General features: G+C 47.2%; 2 protein-coding genes across 7 annotated transcripts in view; both read right to left on the minus strand.

The window, feature by feature from the left end:
- The window catches only part of nebl (nebulette), a 52,394-nt gene that overhangs the window by 6,026 nt on the left and 25,396 nt on the right, over nt 1-20,972 (minus strand). The gene's annotated exons all lie outside the window — the stretch shown is intronic.
- LOC121200359 (nebulin-like) overlaps nt 1-20,972 on the minus strand; it is a 31,519-nt gene that overhangs the window by 3,688 nt on the left and 6,859 nt on the right. For 2 of the 5 annotated variants that reach the window (XM_041065612.1, XM_041065611.1), the window contains 52 exons: nt 20,683-20,784; nt 20,311-20,421; nt 19,887-19,997; nt 19,418-19,528; nt 18,982-19,092; nt 18,629-18,742; nt 18,387-18,497; nt 18,127-18,237; nt 17,881-17,991; nt 17,557-17,667; nt 17,337-17,447; nt 17,128-17,238; nt 16,259-16,369; nt 15,713-15,820; nt 15,513-15,623; nt 15,319-15,429; nt 15,038-15,148; nt 14,702-14,812; nt 14,403-14,513; nt 13,616-13,726; nt 13,402-13,512; nt 13,191-13,298; nt 12,866-12,976; nt 12,327-12,437; nt 12,073-12,183; nt 11,830-11,940; nt 11,485-11,595; nt 11,033-11,143; nt 10,540-10,650; nt 10,317-10,424; nt 9,754-9,864; nt 9,182-9,292; nt 8,880-8,990; nt 8,557-8,667; nt 8,316-8,426; nt 8,120-8,230; nt 7,862-7,969; nt 7,121-7,231; nt 6,223-6,333; nt 6,005-6,115; nt 5,780-5,890; nt 5,576-5,683; nt 5,341-5,451; nt 5,148-5,255; nt 4,925-5,035; nt 4,578-4,688; nt 2,779-2,889; nt 2,482-2,583; nt 1,807-1,911; nt 1,551-1,664; nt 379-483; nt 19-123 (listed from right to left, as the gene is read on the minus strand). In XM_041065612.1, coding sequence (XP_040921546.1) covers nt 19-123; nt 379-483; nt 1,551-1,664; nt 1,807-1,911; nt 2,482-2,583; nt 2,779-2,889; nt 4,578-4,688; nt 4,925-5,035; nt 5,148-5,255; nt 5,341-5,451; nt 5,576-5,683; nt 5,780-5,890; nt 6,005-6,115; nt 6,223-6,333; nt 7,121-7,231; nt 7,862-7,969; nt 8,120-8,230; nt 8,316-8,426; nt 8,557-8,667; nt 8,880-8,990; nt 9,182-9,292; nt 9,754-9,864; nt 10,317-10,424; nt 10,540-10,650; nt 11,033-11,143; nt 11,485-11,595; nt 11,830-11,940; nt 12,073-12,183; nt 12,327-12,437; nt 12,866-12,976; nt 13,191-13,298; nt 13,402-13,512; nt 13,616-13,726; nt 14,403-14,513; nt 14,702-14,812; nt 15,038-15,148; nt 15,319-15,429; nt 15,513-15,623; nt 15,713-15,820; nt 16,259-16,369; nt 17,128-17,238; nt 17,337-17,447; nt 17,557-17,667; nt 17,881-17,991; nt 18,127-18,237; nt 18,387-18,497; nt 18,629-18,742; nt 18,982-19,092; nt 19,418-19,528; nt 19,887-19,997; nt 20,311-20,421; nt 20,683-20,784 — 5,724 coding nt within the window. The remainder of the gene's footprint in view (nt 1-18; nt 124-378; nt 484-1,550; nt 1,665-1,806; nt 1,912-2,481; nt 2,584-2,778; nt 2,890-4,577; nt 4,689-4,924; nt 5,036-5,147; nt 5,256-5,340; nt 5,452-5,575; nt 5,684-5,779; nt 5,891-6,004; nt 6,116-6,222; nt 6,334-7,120; nt 7,232-7,861; nt 7,970-8,119; nt 8,231-8,315; nt 8,427-8,556; nt 8,668-8,879; nt 8,991-9,181; nt 9,293-9,753; nt 9,865-10,316; nt 10,425-10,539; nt 10,651-11,032; nt 11,144-11,484; nt 11,596-11,829; nt 11,941-12,072; nt 12,184-12,326; nt 12,438-12,865; nt 12,977-13,190; nt 13,299-13,401; nt 13,513-13,615; nt 13,727-14,402; nt 14,514-14,701; nt 14,813-15,037; nt 15,149-15,318; nt 15,430-15,512; nt 15,624-15,712; nt 15,821-16,258; nt 16,370-17,127; nt 17,239-17,336; nt 17,448-17,556; nt 17,668-17,880; nt 17,992-18,126; nt 18,238-18,386; nt 18,498-18,628; nt 18,743-18,981; nt 19,093-19,417; nt 19,529-19,886; nt 19,998-20,310; nt 20,422-20,682; nt 20,785-20,972) is intronic. The other 3 variants (XM_041065614.1, XM_041065615.1, XM_041065613.1) reach the window with 3 other exon arrangements.

Here is a 20,972-nt window from a genome sequence, read left to right on the forward strand (position 1 = left end):
AGCATCAGTGTGTTGAACCTGGCTGTGCAGCACCGCGTTCTCCTTGTGGTGGAGCTGTTCAGCCGTGTCCAGGGCGATGTGGTAGTGGGCCTTCGTCTGCTCGTACTTCTTCTTGTACTCCACCTGACCGCACACACATATTTGCACTTCACACTCTCACCTTAGCCCGAAGCTAAAGCTAAAACCTCAGCATGGCAGAAGCTGGATGTTTCAACCCTTTTTCTGTTAGTTAGTCATTTATTTTGGCTTCTCTGCTCATTTCTGATCCACTGCCACTGGGTTTATTTCCCTGGACACACACACACTGATGAATGTATGTTTTAGTAAATCATCATTTCTGTGTTTTTCCTGTGTTACAGCTGCTGTGTGCTGTCGTACGTTGCTCTGCAGCTTGCTGGCGTGCAGCACGTGCTCCAGCTGCAGGAGGTTTGGCAGGTCTGAGGATCCTTCGGGTTTCTGGCTCTGGTTGGTCTTATACTTCACCTGAAGGACAGATAAAGAGTTCCTGTTAGACTTCACTGTTCGCCTGCAGGAAGATTTCACTCTTTTCCTTCCATTAAAAAACAGATCTTAAAAACTTGAGATAATTAATGATAAAACTGTTTATTGTAACTGTCTGACTTCTCTCTCATACTCACTGAATTATGTTGGAACATTTAACATCACTTCCTCTTAAAAGCACATTATCGTTGAGGTGCCCTGATTTCCCTGCTGCTTTGTTCACAGCCGTGTTTTTGACAGTCTGCAGACACGGCTCAGTAAATGTGTCTGAAAGTGAACGTGTATCCACGTTTCGTTGGTGCTTTCTCGCTGCTTTCAGAGACCTGCCTTTAAACCATGACGCTGAGCCTCCTGCTCAGAGAGGAGCTTTTCTGAAAAGCAGCTCTGAGCGAACGTGCGGCGCTCCTGAACACCAGGCAGCGATCGACACAACGAGCTGTTACGTAACGCTGTGAAGTGGAGAGGCTGTTTTCTGTGGCTGTGTGGGCAGCAACGAGCTAAAACTGAACCACGGCTGCATCTGTGTGTGTGTGTGTGTGTGTGTGTGTGTGTGTGTGTGGACATGTGAGTACATGAGTGTGTGCATGTGTGTAACCTCTTCAACTTCTCCAGCTTTCATCCCACAATCCCTCTCCATTTGCTTTCGAAAGGTTGCCATGGTTACACCCACACAACAGGCTGAATTTTAGAGTGTGAGTCAAAGTGAATGACACACACACACACACACACACACACAGATACAGTTTGTTTATCTCAGTGGTTGAATAGAAAAAGTCTCAGGTGAACTGGAGGAAACAAATCTGATTGTTCTGATAAGTTCTGTTGAATCATCACAACAAACGTCACACAAAGCAACACAACAGTCTAAATAAGTCAGTGAACATCTGATTGAATGTTGTGTAGTAATGAAGTGACATCTGAGAGTGGACGAACCTTCATGATCTGTTTGTTCATGGTTAAACTGAAGCATCTGGAATCTTAGATGTGCTCACCGTGCAATGACTTTAAAACCATGTGAGACAGATCATGTGACCCCGTGGTTCACTCACCTGACTGGCCAGAGCGGCAGCAGCTTGTGTGTGTTTGAAGGAGACACAGTCGAGCGGGTTGTACCGAGGCCTCTGGCCCTTTAAGAGTCTGTCGAAGCTCTGCTTATACTTCACCTGCAGGAGACGCAGGGAGGCAAACGCACATCTCACAAACGTGTTTTCAGCCGGACACGTCCGCTAACCCTGGTTCCCTGTCATCTGCCCAGTGCATGCTGGGAAGGCTTTGTGTATTTGTGTGTGTGTGTGTGTGTGTCACCTGGCTGGCCAGCTGTGAAACTTCCTTGGCGTGCTGGATGTCCGTCCTGGCCAAAAGAGAGCCGTCACTGTAAACCGGCTGCTTAGTGTTGCTCTTATAGGCCACCTATGAAAATCACACACACACACACACACACACACACACACACACACACACACACACACACACACACACACACACACACACACACACACACCATGGAGATGAATCCTGCAGAACACTCCTATGCAACGACAGGTCAGTGTTAACAGCAGAACGTTTTCTATAATTCATCAGCTCAGAGAACAGCTGCTGAACGGGACTGTTGTCGTGGGAATTCACACACACACACACACAGAGACTCACACACACACACACACACACACAGACTCACACCCCTACACACACACACACACAGAGACTCACACATGCACACACACACACACACACACACACACAGACTCACAGACTCTCACACACACTCACACACACACACACACACACAGACTCACACACACACACACACACACACACACACACACACACACACAGACTCACATCGCTACACACACACACACACAGAGACTCACACACACCCACACACACACAGACTCACACACACACACACACACACACACACACACAGACTCACACACAAACTCACACACACACACACACACACACACACAGACTCACATCGCTGGCCAGTTTAGCAGCGTTGGTGGCGTTGATGATGTCAGGTCTGTCAGGCACCGTGTTGTAGTGATGAAGCTCCTCTTTTCCTTTTCTGTAGCTGACCTGAGACCAGTGGAGACAGTTCTGTCTCAGCTTTACTGAACACACTCAGTAAATGCAACACCAAAGTGTTTGTCAGTGTTTGTCCCTCCACACAGACGAGGCAGCACTCGGTTGTGGGTTGTTGCAAACACAGCAAACGTTATGTAACTGCTGTGTTGTTATGTTGAGAAGTGTCGTGTGCGTTTGTGTGTTTACATCGCTCTGGTTCTTGTTGACCTCCATGGCGTGCTCCACCTCAGGCAGCGTCTTCATGCTGCTGTAGCTGGACTTCCCCTTCTCCCGATTGTACTTCTCCTTATAAAACTTCTGCAGAGAGACGGAGACAGGAAAAGGCAGTGAGGGGGAAAAAAGGAGAGGAAGAAAGGCAGAACAGAGTGAGGGAGGGGCAGAAATGAAAAGGTGAAGAGAAGGAATGTGGAAGGAGAGAGGCAGTTAAATGGAGGCAGGAAAAAAAGGAGCATGTTGGATGAAGAGAGAAAATATCTGATGACTAATTCAGCCTGGTGCTGAATAACGACTGAAAACACGCTCACTAAAAATAAGACGAGCCGAGGAGAAATTCACAGCATGACGCAGAAGTGAATATTAAACCGAGTGTAGATTAACAGGCCTGCAGAACAGACCTGCTGCTTCAGTCTGTCCAAACCAACTGACAGGGTTAGTTAGCTAACTGTCAGCTGAGTAAAGACATCACGTTATAGTTTCCTGTTTGGTGCCTGCACTCTGTTCTCCAGCCTGAGGGTCTGAGATCAGTTTTACTGTCAGAGATCTGCAGACAGTCTGAGCTGCTGATGTGGAGGTACTCTCAGTCACACGCTCCAGTTAGCGTCACATTGCTCGGTCAAAGGATGTGAAAGCAAAAAGCACCAAGCCTGTGCCCCAGTTTACCCCCAGCTTTGATTTTCTGCCCCCCACACACACTCCCCCGGGGTGATTGACTCCAAACAATGACCCTCCTCTGTGAACCTCACGCTCCATATCAGACTACAGTCCTTTTTATGTGTAACTCCAACAGCTGAGCCCATCAGAGCCGATCTCAGGGATCAGGATCAGGATCAGGATCTGGATCTGGATCAGGATCAGGATCAGGATCTGGATCTGGATCTGGATCTGGATCAGGATCTGGATCTGGGTCAGGATCAAGATCAGGATCAGGATCAGGATCTGGATCTGGGTCAGGATCAGGATCAGGATCAGGATCTGGATCTGGGTCAGGATCAGGATCAGGATCAGGATCTGGATCAGGATCAGGATCTGGATCAGGATCAGGATCTGGATCGGTTACATGATGGTTGATCAGCATCCTGCTGCCACATTAAATATCATTTTGAAAAAGCATGATCCTACTTTTCAGTGACAGGAACGAGCGTCCAACCTGCAGGATGAGAACACTGAATCCTTCAATGTTCAGAAACAGCCCGACCTTTCAGTGCTTAACCTGGAGGCAGGTTCTCATCAGACCAGGTTACGTTCCTTCATGTCACGGTTCTCCACGTTCTGCTCTTTATCTGTCACCTGCTCGTCAACAGCTGCTTCATAAAGTCACATCTGTGGTTCTTTCACAGGTAAATGTTTGTCTGTCCCAGTGAGCGAGCTTCAACCTGACACTGTGTGTGTGTGTGTGTGTGGACAGTAGGTCAGTGTGTGTGTCCTCAGGCTGTAGAGCACATCACAGCTGCTCTCTGTGTTCACGCCTCAGCAGACAAAATTACACCAACACACTCCTGTCGTGTGTGTGTGTGTGTGTGTGTGTGTGTGTGTGTGAGAGAGAGAGGATTGTGGGATATCTCTAAGTGCGTCCCATCTGCTCTTTTCATAGAACTGTAAGTCATCCTCTCTCCTCACCTGGTGGATTATAATCCTGCCTGTGTGACGTGTGTGTGACATGTTTCTGACGTGTGTGTGATGACACAGCTTGTTACTATTAAACTGGTTATAAATATTAATCCCATGTCACATGTCACGTGACCCAGTGAAGGTCTCATCAGACTCACGTCGCTCTGCCTCTGGGTCAGTTCTTTAGCAAAGACCGTGTCGATGGTCTGGGGCATCTGGGCGTACAGACTGCAGCCGGCCTCCTTCTTACCCTCCTCCCTGTACGTTTTCTACAACACAAACCAAAAACCTTTTACTGTGCAAAGTATAAGAGGCTCCGACAGAATTATGACTCTGATCCCTTTGTTTTAAGCAATAATCAGCATCGTACTGACGTTACAGAACTTTATAAAAATGATGGTAGCTTCTATCAGCACACAGCCAGCAGGGGGACGGGACACAGATCAGTGACGTACAGTTTCCTGCAGCAGATAAATGTTGGGAGGTGACTGCAGGTGGTGTGTACCTCACTCTGCAGCTGAGTCTGCTCCTTCGCGTGTTGAGTTTCTTTGGTCTCAGGCAGCACAGAATACAGACTGTTAACCAGCTCCTTCTTACCAGCCTCCTTGTATTTACTCTGGGAGCAGAAAACAACAACAACATTAGATCCATGTTTGCACAGCGACACACTACACAACCCTGCACACTGTGCTGCAACAACACACACACACACACACACAGGTTCCCACCTCACTGTGAGTCTCAGCCATCTCTTTAACAAACTGAGTCTCCAGAGTTTCAGGCAGCAGCGAGTACAGAGCGTTGGGCAGATCCTCTTTATCTTTCTTGTACTTTGTCTGTATCAAACAAATACACATAAAGAAACGCGCCGGTACAACAATCCCTGCGACGCACACAGACAAACCCACACACTGGTACAACCTCACTCTGAAGCTCAGAGATCTGCTTAGCGAACTCCGTCTCTCTGGTCTCCGGCATGTGGTGGAAAACACTGCTGCTGATCTCCTGCCTGCCTTTCTGCTTGTATTTGTTCTGACAGACACAAACATCAAGACGAGAAGATGAACATCCAAACTGGTATGAACTGAAACAGTAGCTGTAGCTTTTCCAGGTTCAGGACCACAGCGGTGACGACGCCATGCGCTCGTCCACCCACCTCGCTCTGCAGCTCCATGGCGGCTTTGGCAAACTTCATCTCCTCGGTCTCGGGCAGCAGAGAGTACAGGCTGGTGCTCAGCTCCTTCTGACCTTCCTTGTACTTCACCTGCAGAGGACAGAGGACAGCAGAGATCAGGGACAGCGGGACAATTCCACTAAAATCGCTGTTCATCCAGTCCCGTGTGTGTGTGTGTGTGTGTACCTGACTCTGCAGCTCCGTCGCCTCCTTAGCGTGTTGGGTTTGCAGAGTTTCAGGCAGCTGATGGAACAGACAGCTGCTCGCCTCCTTCCTGCTCGCCTCCTTGTACTTGGCCTAAAGGAAACATCAACCTCTGACTGAGTTTGTCGGACGTGTGTTTTATGAAACTGTGTCTGATTCACTGGTTAATGATGAGTGTCTCACAACAGGAAGGAACGTTTTCCTCACCTCGCTCTGCAGCTCAGAGACAGTTTTGACAAACTGGGTCTCAGCGGTCTCTGGCAGCTGAGAGTAGAGACTCTGAGACAGGCTCTTGATCCCGTCCTCTTTATATTTACTCTGGAAAAGACAGAGAGACTGAAGACACTGAGGGAGATGACATCAGACTCATTCAGAGCGACTGTCGATCCTCATCTGTACCTGTGTGTGTGTGTGTGTGTGTGTACCTCACTCTGCAGGTCCGACATCTTGGCGGCGAGCTGTGTCTCGGCCGTCTGCGGCAGCTGAGCGTACAAACTGGACGACATCAGCTTCTTCCCGCTCTCCTTGTACTTGTTCTGCAGGTGAGACGAAGCATGGCGAGACGAGCGCAGACATCAGCTCAGCTCTTCGTGGGAACGAAACAGGCTCTGACACCGATTCACAAACTGACAGAAACTTCAGCTGTGAGGATTTTTCTGTTTTCACGTCAGTGGAAAATCATTTTCCTTTGCATCTAAACACAGCAGCGACCACAGAGTTTGACAACATTTAATCTGAATTCTGAGCATCTCAGTAAACTGGGACACACCACCACATCCAGATGGAGGAAGACAGGAAACTGAATCATATTTCTTTCTATTGCTTTTCCACCATAAGCTCCAGGAGCTTTAATTTCCCAAGATCTATTAGACCAATGTTCACACCAGGACCTAAACGTTCCCCCAGAAGAAGCTGGTTCCTCTGGAGGAAACGTTCCTCATGAGGTTCCTGTTCCCCGGACGCTGATCAGACTCAGCTTCTCTGTTCTCAGCTTCTGGTTGTCGTCTTTCTGTTGAATATGTGAGTTGTGTTACACAAACTCTTCTGCTCCTCGGCGAGATAATGCTGACAAAATTTTACTGTTGCTGCACCGACTACAAACAGAATTCCAAATATCTGCAGCGTTTAGCTGCGAGTCTTCAAACAGCAGAACATTATTCATTCATTCATTCAGAGCAGAGGAACACTGGACTCAGACAGCAGGTTTGCTCCATGACTAAAGTATTAGATTACAACCGAAGAAGGAATCACTCTTAAGTGTTTTGATGCTCAAATATTAAACTCGATGAAATGTGAATGAATGTGAATAATAGATGTGTGTACCTCGCTCTGCAGCTCAGTAACCTCTTTCACATGCTGCGTCTCCAGAGTCTCAGGCAGCCGCTGGTACAGAGAACTGCTCGCCTCCTTCTTTCCTGCTTCTTTATATTTGATCTGCAGGAAAAACACTTTTTATTTTACAGCTTCTCCGTCACAACAGACAGCACATCACAACAGACAGCACATCACAACAGACAGCTACATGGGTGAAAATGTTTTTTCAACACATGTCCGACACTGCTGGCATCGATGCAGGACTGTCTCACTGTCAGGAAACACTTTCTGTACCACACAGAGAAGGAGATGCTGCATTTCTCATTTGGTTTAAAGCAGAATAGAAACACTCTGAATTTATTTCTGTAGCACAAGAGGAGAGAGGGAGGGAGGGAGGGAGGGAGAGAGGGAGAGAGGGAGGGAGAGAGGGACGGAGAGAAGGAGGGAGACATGGAGAGAGGGAGGGAGAGAGGGAGGGAGAGAGGGACGGAGAGAAGGGGGGAGACATGGAGAGAGGGAGGGAGGGCGAGAGAGAAGGAGGGAGAGAAGGAGGGAGACATGGAGAGAGGGAGGGAGGGCGAGAGAGAAGGAGGGAGAGAAGGAGGGAGACATGGAGAGAGGGAGGGAAGGAGGGGGGACCAGAAGCTATGAGTGTGCCTCTGATAACGAGACCAGAATAGACAACAGTGGTCAGTTTGGCTGGAATGTGTTAACATGGACACACACACACACACACACACAGGTTCCCACCTCACTGTGAGTCTCAGCCATCTCTTTAACAAACTGAGTGTGCAGGGTTTCAGGCAGCAGCGAGTACAGAGCGTTGGGCAGATCCTCTTTATCTTTCTTGTACTTTGCCTTGAAAAAAGAGAAAAAAGTTTGATCTCACATCTTCCACTCAAACCACAGGGTTTTAAAATGGAAAGGCTTCACTGTCACTGTCATGACTGTAACTGTCAGCATTAACACGGCTCCTCAGTCTGTGTGTGAGGCGTTCAGGGTCCTCACCTCACTCTGCATCTCTGACACCTGCTTGGCGAACTGTGTCTCTGCCGTCTCAGGGAGGAGCGAGTACAGGTTCTTCCCTATCTCCTTCTTACCCTCCTCTTTGTACTTCACCTAGGACAGAGCACACAGATCTTACTGCGCCGCGGTCACCATGGCGACACCCAGCAGCGACACCGCGTCGGCCCGTGTTTCTCACCTGGCTGTAAATGTCTCTCAGCCCTTTAGCCAGCTGTGTCTCTGAGGTTTCAGGCAGCTGATGATACAAAGAGCTGCCCGCCTCCTTCTTACTGTCCTGTTTATACTTCACCTGCACAGAGACGGAAGAACAGAGGGGAAACTGGTTCTTTAGATCAGGTTTCAAACGTCAGCTCAGCTCCCCACGTCACTTCCAGCTGAGCTGAACTCAGGTCCGGACCTGATGTTTCCACGTTCAGTACCTGACTCTGCAGCTGTGAAACCTCTTTAGCGTGCAGCGTGTCCAGAGTCTCCGGCAGCTGAGAGTACAGAGAGCTGGACGCGTCTCTCTTCCCTGCTTCTTTGTATTTGCTCTAGAACAGAAGACGAAGCATCATGTTGTGTGTGAACAGTGCGACAGCAGCTGAAAAGTCTGGATTTGGTTTTTTACTTTGACATTTCAGACTGTTTTTGTCCAAAAAGGGACATTAAAGAAGATTCATCAACACACTGACGGGGACAGAAATGCTCCGTCACTACATGATAAGATTTCAGTTACCAAACGTTTAGGATGAACTTCACTCACCTCACTCTGTATTTCAGAAACAGTTTTGGCAAACTGGGTTTCGCTGGTCTCTGGTAACTGGGAGTAAACACTGACAGCCTGACTTTTCTTCCCGCCTTCCTTATACCTGTTCTGGAGACGACAAGACAACAAGACGATATTCCTCTTTTACAGGTGTTTCAGGTGCAGATTTACATTTCTCTTTCTCTTTTTAGTCTCTGTTTTAGTTTCAACCTTCTCGTCCTTCTTACGTCTTGGTGAAAATGATGTACGGCTCACTGAGCCCTTTGACTTAACGTTCACAGGCTGGACGTTGGACGTACCTCGCTCTGCATCTCAGTCATCTCGCGGGCGAACTGGGTCTCGGCGGTCTCGGGAAGCTGAGCGTACAGAGGCGACGTCATCTCCTTCCTCCCTCCATCTTTGTACTTTTTCTGTCAGAAACAGAGCATCGGTCTCAGATTTACCCGGAGCTCCTCTCCCTAACCCTTTGGCTTCATGTGTCAAAGGTTTCTGGCTCCACCCCAGTGTAACGGAGGTGAAGCTCTTTCCAGAGTCAGTGGAACAACTTTCTCCAGATAAATCTTCTAACTTCTGTTGGAGAGGATATGGAGGAACTTTTCTCATGTGTTGGGACAGACCAAAAACTTCCTGTGTTGGCAAAACACTTTTTTAAAAACGGGATTAATTTCATCTGGATATTAATTCAACTTTGTGTCATGGAAAAAAAACCACAGCACAGCTTCAGCTGAAATGTCTGTGGAGAGATGTGTGGGCTGTTACACCGGTGGTATGTGTTTCCTCTAGAATTTTTTCTGCTTCAATTTGTCAGTAAGATCACGTCCAGTAAAATAAAGTTAAAATAATAAAGACAGATAAAGGTAGAGACACTCACTTCGCTCTGCAGCTCAGCCACGTCTTTGGCGTGTTTGGTCTCCAGAGTTTCAGGCAGTTTGGAGTAAAGAGACGACGCTGCCTGCTGCTTACCAGCCTGCTTATACCTCCCCTGAGAAACACACACACACACACACACAGACACAGACACAGACACACACAGAGTAAACTTCCCTTGCACACACACTGGCCTGTGATCTCTGATTCTCTCCCTGAAACTGTTCTTTAGCCACTAACAACTAAAAATACACAAACAACTATCTCCACTGACCAGTGTTATCAGTCTTACATCCCATTGGTTGCTGATATGGCAACTATTCTGTGACATCATCAGCAGGCTGTCAGCCAATGGGAATTCAGCTTCTGACCCTGCACAGCTGACACGTTTAAGTTTGGAATAAATGAAGCTCATCCTTGCTGCTGAGGCGGCGACGCCTGGACTTTATTTATTCTTTTCTAGTTCATGTTTCTAGACGATGTTTGCTGTTTGATGATGTTTGCTGTTGCAGTGAGACAGGATGAGGTTCTTCGGCTGGATTCTCCTGATAACAGACAGGTTCCCACCTCGCTGTGAGTCGCAGCCATCTCTTTAACAAACTGAGTCTCCAGAGTTTCAGGCAGCAGCGAGTACAGAGTGTTGGGCAGATCCTCTTTCTCCTTCTTGTACTTTGCCTTCAGAGGAGAAACAAATGACCAATGAACAATGTGAAGAGAGAAAATGAAGAAAACAAGAAAAGAAAATGTTTTCAGTGAAAGTAGAGAAGAATAGAGCCGAGCATCGCTGCACCTCGCTCTGGATCTCTGACATCTGTTTGGCAAAATGCGTCTCCAGCGTCTCAGGGAGGAGGTGGTACAGGGAGGAGGACGCTTCCTTCTTACAGTTCCCTTTATATTTCACCTGCATCACAAAACAAACAAACAATGACACACGTCTGACAACACAGAACAAACTCAGCAGGCTGAAGTTGGTGGGAGCAGCTGTGAGTTTTAGAGGTGGAGTCACAGCAAACGATGGATGTGAACAGATCCTGAGGCTGTATGACTCCATGACTTTATTTATTTGTTTATTGTTTGTTTATTTCAGTACAGTAGAAGTTTTCATGTATGTTTTCAGTACTTTCAGTGCTGTAGCAGCGGCTGTCAGTCACCAAGCTGACCAATCACAGCAGAGGAGACGGGAGTTTAAAGGAAGAAAACGAGGAAAATGAACTGAACTGACAAATGTTCCTGCTGAATCAGGCCACGTGTGCTGACCCAAAGCAGAACAGACAGTCCGTCACCTGGCTCTGGAGCTCCGTCACCTCCTTGGCCAACTCAGTCTGGAGGGTTTGAGGAAGGCTGGAAAACAAAGTGGACGACACGTCCTTCTGCACGCCCTCTTTGTACTTCACCTGCAGGGACGACAGGACGGACGCGGTCTGACTGAGTTTAAAGTGTTTTCCTGAGGTGTGCTGGTTTTTCCTTCAACTCAAAATCTGCCAGAAACACGAGCGAGCCTGGATCTGTCCAAACGGGACAAAGATCACAGCAGCACGTGTGAAGCTCATGAATGAACAGGTCATTTATTTAACCTGTACAGAGACTGAAGTGTGACAGTGACGAGACGGCAGAGAGATATTTAATTACTGAGCATTTCCTTTCAGACAGAGTGAAGTGTAGTGGTGCTGTGCAGACAGTAAACAGGCCATGGATGTACACACAGGGACGTGAGCGTGTTGTGTGTGAGCAGTACCTGGCTCTGGATCTGTGAGGCCTGCTTGGCGTGTTGAGTATCCAGGGTTTCAGCCATCACAGAGTACAAACAGCTGCCGGCCTCCTGCCTCCCTGACTTCTTATACTTGGTCTGAAAACAACATTAAAGGACATTTTATGTGTTTTTATTGTTGTTTAGGAAGAGATGTACTGACGGTGCAGGGTTATTTGATGCAACCTCATTCATCTTCACATTTTATTTCACAGAGCTGGATCTGTGCTGCCTGATTTCTCTCTCTATCCATGAATGAGTCTTAATGCTTCATCCACAGTCCTCGTCTCGTCATTAAGTCCACGTCTTCACAGTCCTCGTCTCTCGTCTCACCTCGCTCTGCAGCTCAGACACAGTTTTAGCAAACTGCGTCTCAGTGGTCTCTGGCAGCTGACTGTAGACACTGTGGGACAGGCTCTTCATCCCGTCCTCCTTGTACTTGTTCTACAGCCAAAGACAAAAACTTTGACTTGTAACATTAACAAACAAATCTGCTGTGTCATCGTTCTAAAAACACCTGAAATCAGCACAAACTGCTGAACGTGTCCCTTCACTGCGACGTCTCTCTGCTCTTACTTGGCTCTGCATGTCTCTGAGGCCTCGGGCGAACTGAGTCTCCAGAGTGTCCGGCAGCTGGTGGTAAACCGGACACGACAACTCCTTCTTCACAGCCTCTTTGTACAAGATCTGCGAGACACAGATGGCACAAAGCGTGGACGCTCACCCAGGACGAAGACTCTGACGTTTAAAACAAGCCTGTGGAGCTGTGAGCATGACTAACATCATGCTGGAGAACCTCTGCCTTTAGCTGCATGTGTGCATATGAATACCTGACTCTGTAGCTGTGAAGCCTCTTTGGCGTGTTGCGTCTCCAGGGTTTCTGGTAGTCGATGGTACAGAGACGTGGATGCTTGCTTCTTACCGGCCTCTTTGTATTTAGCCTGAAAGACACAACAAGGACCTGCTCAGAGGAAACCATGAGCCATGAGCTGGAGGTTCAGTGGTATTTTCTGTGACATATATTTAAATGGAGCAGGGAATCTGGAAATAAACAACCACAACATAAACTACATAAACTCTAATTAATATAACTCTATTTTCTTTATAACTAGTCCAAGATGAAATGATTCTTTCCAAAACTAAAATTAGGAAATCAGAAAGGTTTAAATCTCTTTTCCTGTGGGGATTTCTTGGTCTATCTGATCTTATTTCTTTTTCTGTCTGAGTGCAGAACTTCTGATGCTGCTCACAAAACTCAGCTGCTTTATCAACCTTCTCCAAACGAGGACACAGTCACAGACAGACTGAACCCTGCAGGTTAAAGGACGTACACTGAACATTCAGCCCACAGTCAGCAGCCTGAACCCACCTCACTCTGCATCTGTGTCAGCTCTTTGGCGTGCTGCGTGTCGATGGTGTCGGGGAGCAGAGAGTACAGGCTGACGCTCATCTCCTTCTTACCATCTTCTTTGTATTTGACCTTGTGACGGACGAGAATCAGGTCGGTGGAGGGTTCGCTCATTTATTCGTTCAGACACAGGAATATACTGACATATGAAAACTTCATTAATCCATGAGATAATGAATCTTGACGGTGAAGTGAAGGTTTGAAGCTGTGACATGAGAAAAACGGGCTCACACACACACACAGCTGATGAAGATCTCAGGAGTTTAAACAGCTACATCAGTCGTACCTCACTGAGCATCTCCGTCTGCTCTCTGACAAACTGAGTCTCGCTGGTTTCTGGCATCAGGTGGTAAAGACTCGTGGAGTCTCTCCTCGGACCCTGCTTGTACTTCAGCTGAAGCAGACATGGTTCAAACAGAGAGGATCACGTTAATCGATTCAGCAGCAGAGAAAGCCCAGACAGATGGCGCTCATGTTCCTGATGTTTGTGACGGTACCTGGCTCTGCAGCTGCGAAGCCGCTTTGGCGTGCTGAGTTTCCAGAGTCTCGGGTAAAGTCGAGTACAAAGAGCTTGTACCTTCTTTCTTTCCTGCTTCTTTGTACTTCATCTGAATCAGAGCACAAACCAAACATGAACGTACTGTTCCACACTGGTTTCACAGATGAACCTGCTTCAGACGCCACCTTTCAAAGACACTGATGGTTCCTCACCTCGCTCTGCAGCTCAGAGACAGTTTTGGCAAACCGAGTCTCAGCTGTTTGTGGTAGCTGAGAGTAGAAGCTCTGAGAGAGGCTTCTCTTCCCGTCCTCCTTGTACTTGTTCTGGAAGAGATGGAGACAGTGAAGATCCGTTTGATTTAAATGTAAGGCAGACGTTGAGCAGCTCGATGAGGCCCCAGAAAAGTTTGTTGTCCCTGTGCCCTGAAAAGACTTGGTACAAATCTGGAATCCCATCTTCCCCTGGCCACAGATCAGATATTATTAATGACTCTTCTCCGATGCACGTTAGCGACAGGCTGCGAAACCTCTTTGATCCTGTTTCTGATGCTAATCTGGCCTCTGATGAGGGTCTAAGGTATGAACATCAGAGAGCACTGGATAATGGGGGTAGTGATTATTTATAACTAGTCAAACAGATTCTTACTTCTCTCTCTGCACTACAGTTATTTTGAGGAGGCATCAGTTCTCATGTGAAGCACGTCCAGGATCCGTCCCGCATGTTTATTTAATCTCATTCCAAAATGTTTGAGGTTGAAGAAACAAATTTTCTGTCTTCCCTCCCCTGTCCCGCTCATCACTGTGGCTTTACCCCACAAACAGGAGGAAACAGTTATAACTGGTTCTTCCTAAATAACTACTTCAGAAGGTCTTAAAGGTTGAGTATTCTGCTGATAAACTAAATCTGAATGTAGGAACGTCACATCCAAAGTCACATGATCACTGATTGTGGTCGAGTCTGGGGCAGATAACTGAGGGAGAACTCAGGGTTTTCTTTCACCTCGCTCAGAGTGCCGCTCATCTCTCTGGCAAAACTGGTTTCCAGGGTGTCGGGCAGAGAGGAGTACAGGGAGCTGGACATCTCCTTCTTCACACTCTCCTTGTACTTGATCTGTGAAAGCGCAGCATCAGAAAAACTGAGGAAGCTGGATGAGGAAACTGTGACTTACTGAGATGAAAAGAAAATGTTGCAGCTGTTTTTCAAAGCACTGTGTTACATAGAGGTTCAGCATCAGACCCAAACACTTCTCAGAAATCAGAACATTTACGTCAGACAACAGAAGAAAACAGCAGCTTTACCTCACTGAGCAGCTCCGCGGCTTCTTTAGCGTGCTGCGTCTCCATGGTGTGAGGCAGCAGCGAGTACAGGCAGGTGTTCACCTCCTTCTTACCTGCCTCCTTGTACCTGGTCTGCAGTTTGAAATAAACGTGGTCACGGATGTGTTGGATTGTTTCTGGATACTTCTGACTATCACGACAAAGTTTTCCTATGAAAACTTTGGGCAAATGATGAAAATGTGAACGTGTTTAATCACATCTCTCACAACTTTTCTCTCATTTTTGATTCACACGATGAGGATGAGATGAGGATGCAAACAGGAGGATGCTACACTGAGGTGGGTCTGATCGCCGTACCTCACTCTGCAGCTCAGACAGCTGTTTGGCCAGCTGTGTCTCTGCGGTCTCTGGGAGCCGATGATACAAACTGCTCTCAGTCTTCTGCTTCAGACCTTCTTTGTATTTCACCTGCAGGAAACAGGAGGGAGCATCACGCGGCGCTCGCCTCATCGCAGCCTCATCTCACCGTTTCACTGCTGATTTCTGAAACACACTGGAGCAACACTGGCAGCAGCCACCTCCACATTTTAGCTCATATTAGCAATGCTGGCTTTGTGTGTGTGTGTGTGTTTGAATACCTCGCTCTGCAGGTGAGACGCCTCCTTAGCGTGCTGGGTGTCCATGGTCTCAGGCAGCACAGAGAACAGGTTCATGCTCATGTCCTTCTTACCGTCCTCTTTATACTTCACCTGAAAAACACAGGAAAGTTGACTTTCACCTGAAGCTTCGTCCACCAGCCGAACATTTCACCTGTTCCCCTTCCTGACGTTACCTCGCTGAGAAGCTCTGAGACCTCCTTGGCGTGGGCCGTCTCTAAGGTCTGCGGCAGCAGGTGGAACAGGCTGGAGGACAGACCGTCCTTCAGAGCCGCCTTGTACTTCAGCTGGACACAAACAGGAGCACAGACAATTATCCAGCTATAACACGAGCACCTGTTTGTCAGTGTGATCTGCAGGTAGACGCGTGTTTTACCTCGCTCTGCAGTTCAGAAGCTTCTTTGGCGTGAAGCGTCTCCAGGGTCTCAGGTAGAGTGGAATACAGAGAGCTGGACACGTCTTTCTTTCCCTGTTTGTACTTCATCTAAAATCAGTTCAATGAAATGATGCTTATTGTTTTTATGAGGTTTCAAGGACCAGAATCTGGTGAGAATTCATTAGAAGCACAACATCAACAACAGAAACATTCAGCTCAAAGAAGAAAAGTGCCCATCAGCAGCCACAGGAATTCAGACGAATAATCTAAGATCCTCGATCTGAGTCTTTATGACTGAAATTCTACCTTGAACCTGCACTTGACTGAAGCACAGTGAGTAAATGTACTTGTTACCTTCCAACAGTGGTTTTAATAATAAACTGAAGATGAATTTTCCTGAGGCACTGCTCATTTTTCCTCAGGTTTCGTTGGACAGAGTCTAACTGGACTACGAAATACATGGACTGTGGTTTCACTTGAATCTCAGCAGAAAGCGGGATGCCCCGGATGAAAGCCACTTATCGATGAGAGACCCTCGTTCCCCACCTCGCTCTGCAGCTCAGACACAGCCTTAACAAACTGCATCTCAGTGGTCTGTGGTAGCTGACTGTAGACGCTCTGAGAGAGGCTCTTCATCCCGTTCTCTTTGTACTTATTCTGTTAAAAGACAGAAAAGCAAAAGCATGAAGAGTCCCTCCTCTGGATCTGTATAATGAGAGACATCTTACATGCAGAGGACGTTGTCTCTGCAACTTTCTTGTCTTAGAAGATGATAAAAACTAACAAATACTCGGTTGTTCTCTCTGTTTGTCTGAGCAAATTAAAAAATGCAGGACATCTATCGACCGTTAGCCTCTTTTTCTATTAATGGCAAAGCAAAGCATATTTATTTCTCCTGCCTGTGTTTAGTCACTGTGTATTTTTAATAGCTTTCTTTTCATGGTCTGTGTTTGATGAACACGTCTTTGTGTCCTCACAGATCAACACTGACAGCGAGCCAAGCCTCATTAGCGCAGACTGTGTGTGTTCAGCAGCGCTCGTATGCAAATCGAAGATCCCCTCTTTGATCCTTTTCTGATGATAATCACTCTTGTGATGACCAGTTCACCACAGAAACATCAGACACCGCGAGCCAGTAACGCTGCAGCGCTCACTTCCTGTTTGTGGACCGTGAGAGGGGATCTGAGGATTTTGGATTTTGGAGTTTTCAGTGTCGTTACATCATCTTCAGTTCGGCTCCTGATTTTGATTTAGCTTCAGATTTTTGGTGAAAATGAATAAAGTATAAAGACATTTATTTTAGTCTGTTTCTCATCAGACGTCATCATGTTGTGCTGGTCTGTCTTCTCTTTTCAGAGACCTGGACAGAGACCTGGTCACATGATGGCGGAGTTTTAGCGTGGGAGTGTTGGTACCTCGCTCAGCATGTCAGTCATCTCTCTGGCGAAGCTGGTCTCTGAAGTTTCAGGCAGGGAGGAGTAGAGGGAGCTGGACATCTCCTTCCTCCCGCTCTCCTTGTACTTGATCTGTGAAAATGTGGGTAGAGAGAACAACCATCATCAGTAAACACTGGTTTAACCTTGGTGTTCACTGCATGTGCATTAAAAAGGCTGAGGTTCTGTACCTGACTGAGCAGCTCTGTGGTCTCTTTAGCGTGTTGTGTCTCCAGGGTCTCAGGCAGGAGAGAGTACAGGCAGGTGTTCACCTCCTTCTTTCCAGCTTCTTTATACTTGGCCTGCATCACAAAACACAACCGTTCTGCTTTCTCAGCTGCTGCACGCCGTTTGTCTTCATGTGTAAACTATTTTTTTTAACCATATCATAACGCGTGTCCGGTGCTGTACCTCACTCTGCAGCTCAGACAGCTGTTTGGCCAGCTGTGTCTCTGTGGTCTCTGGCAGCTGATGGTACAAACTGTTTTGAATCTTCTGCTTCAGACCTTCTTTATACTTCACCTGCAGGAGACAGGAGTGGATGGATGCACTGAAAATAAAGGCTAACGCTGCTCTTATTTTACAACAGCAGAAAAACAGAAGCTGTGGCCTTTGAGCTCATTTCAACCACTGGTTCGATAACAACAACATCATCCGAGGACAGAGTATTTAAATCAGCACAGGGAAAAGAAAACCAACCAAAACAGCAACAAATGAAGAAAGCAGGTTGAATACCTCGCTCTGCAGGTGTGACGCCTCTTTAGCGTGCTGGGTGTCCATGGTCTCAGGCAGCAGGGAGTACAGGTTGACGCTCATCTCCTTCTTACCGTCCTCTTTATACTTCACCTGCAGTTATCACAACATAAAGCATCAATCACAAACAAACAAAAACACCAGGAGCAGCAGCAGCAGCAGGGGAAGCTGCTGCATCACATCAGGAGCGTTAACGTTTCTGTGAAATGTTTGCGATGGCTCCTGTACCTCACTGAGGAGCTCGGACACTTCCTTGGCGTGAGCCGTCTCTAAAGTCTCGGGCAGGACGGAGTACAGACAGGAGTTCACGTCCTTCTTACCCGCTCCTTTGTACCGCATCTAAACATAAAAACACTTTTCAACATCTGAAAAACACGTGCACACGGCAGGTCAGAACAGAGGTTTGGTAAATATTAACGGAGAGGAATTTATTTATTATTTTCTTCACCACCTTCACGTCTGTATTTATGACGGTGAGACTCGCTCACCTCGCTCTGCAGCTCAGCAACAGCTTTGGCAAACTGAGTCTCTGAGGTCTCTGGGAGCTGAGAGTAGAAGCTCTGAGACAGGCTCCTCCTGCCGCCCTCCTTATACTTACTCTGAGAGGAAACAATCACCTGTCAGAGCTTTGCAGTGTGTGTTATCTGTTACAGTGCTCTGGATGCAGAGATATCAGCCTCTTGGTATTGTGTGTGTTTTAAGTGTGTGTGTGTGTGAGTGTGTGCTGTACCTCGCTCTGCATCTCAGTCATCTCTCTGGCAAACTGGATCTCTGTGGTGTCGGGGAGCTGGGAGTAAAGAGAGGAGGGGGCTCCTTTAACCAGCATCTTCGGGCGATAATTCACCTGAGAGACGGAGAGTACGAGAGACACGTGTGACCACGGCGTCAGAGCTGCAGAGAACTTACTGTGTCGAGGTTAAAAACACGGAACATGAGGCTTCAGCTCTCACAGTTCAAAAGGAATCACTTCACAGCCTGAATGAGAGAGAAGGAGCGATGACAATGAGCAGAAACTCTTTCAGCTTGCATGTGGCGTGTAGGGTTAGACCTGTGAGATAGACCTGCATGTCTGTGTGTGTGTACCTCGCTCTGCAGCTGTGACACCTCCAGAGCGTGCTGAATTTCGGGAGTGTCTGCCAGCTGGGAGTAGAGGGAGATGGAGGCCTTTCTCTTCCCGTCTTCTTTGTACTTTTTCTGAAACGGAGCGAGATCAGACGTGATGGAGTCAGGACACGAGCGTTTCCGACACAAGGCGACGTTCTGAAAGATGGTTTCATAACTTCATCATACAGTGTGTGTCAGTGGCACAGCTGGAGGCTGTTAAATCAAATCTCTGAGTTTGCTTTGTGTGTTTAATTCATCTGCAGCGGGACGCCCCTCAGCCAAACCTGCAGCTTAATCAAACCTGCAGCTGCTGCATAAAACAAACTCAGCGCTGACGCCCAGACCGGAGCTCACTGATGAAACATGCTGAAACACGGCGGCCGTGTGACTCAGAGTGCATATCGTGTCCGAGCACCTCGCTCTGAAACTCGTGGACGGTCTTGGCGAGCTGCATCTCGGCAGTTTCAGGAAGCTGAGAGTACAGACTGCTGCTCATCTCCTTCCTTCCTTCCTCCTTGTACTTGTTCTGAGGAGCAGAGACACAGTTTCACTGTGATGAGCAGTGGAGTTAATGCTAAATTCATGTTTGCATTCATCCATACATCTGTTCTTCATCCATCCATCTGACCATCATCACAAGCTGCAGATCCATGTATCCATCCATTAATGTATCTGTCCATCCTTTCATCCATGATCATTCATTCAGTCACTACAACCCAGCCATCTATCCATCCATCCATCCATCCATCCTTCCATCCATCCTTCCATCCATCCACCTATCAGTCCACCTGCCCATCTATTCATCCATTTATCTTCTATCCATCCATCCATCCATCCATCCATCCTTCCATCCTTCCATCCATCCATCCATCCATCAGTCTGACCTCACTCAGAATCTCAGTCAGCTCTTTGACAAACTGAGTCTCGGTGGTTTCTGGCAGCAGAGAATAAAGAGAAGACGAAATCTCTGTCTTCACGTTTCCTTTGTATTTAATCTGAAAAACAAACGAAACTTTGTCATCAGTGTCTCTCAGAAATTATAATTCCAGGAAAATAAAACATTCTTCTTAATCTAGTAGAGTTATTCTTGGTAGATCGAATCTTACACAACTGATTTTACCTGTTGACACTAATGAAATTAGATATAAAGGATGTTTTTTACCAGCTGGGTTTTAATTCCACAGCTTAAACCATTTTCACACTTTAAAATGAATCTGATCTAGTTTATGCTGCTGGTCCTGTGGATCCGCTGAGGCAGAGACCTACACCTGTCCACACCGTCATCATGCACACAACAGGTACACAAACCTCACTCTGCAGCTCTGAAGCCTCTCTGGCGTGCTGTGTCGCTGGAGTCTCCGGCAGGATGGAGTACAGAGAAACAGAAGCCTCCTTCTTCCCGTCCTCCTTGTACTTCGACTGAAACGGTTGCACATTTCAGCAAAGTGATTGATCGATGTTAGAGAGAGAGAGAGAGAGAGAGAGAGAGAGAGAGAGAGAGAGAGAGAGAGAGAGAGAGAGAGTGAGGACCTTTTTTTTGGGAAGTGAGGACATTTGCTCTGGTGTGCACTTCTTTGTTTGGCTCTTTGACGTTAACTTGGTTTTAGGTTTGAGTTTGGACTTTGGGTTAATGTATTATGTCACTCAGAGAAGAACGAGCATGTAGACGTGTGCTCAGACCTCAGAGATCACAGCGCTGATGTTCTTGGAGTGGATGAGTTCAGCTCCAGGAACAAACAGACTCTGACCTTTCATCTTCTCAAAGTCCTCCTTATACCTCACCTGCAGGGAGAAACACACATCAGTGTGTGTGTGTGTGTGTGTCTTTTACACAATTTACACAATTACACAATCATTTCTTTAAGGTGATGAATGACTGAAATCGCTCCAATCAGGTCAGGTGCAACTAACGGTATCAAACCATGAGATCTGATGGCAAATGATGACTTTGTCTTATGTCACGTCAGGTT

This window comes from Toxotes jaculatrix, chromosome 20 (assembly GCF_017976425.1).
Source record: "Toxotes jaculatrix isolate fToxJac2 chromosome 20, fToxJac2.pri, whole genome shotgun sequence".
Taxonomy (NCBI): Eukaryota; Metazoa; Chordata; class Actinopteri; family Toxotidae; genus Toxotes; species Toxotes jaculatrix.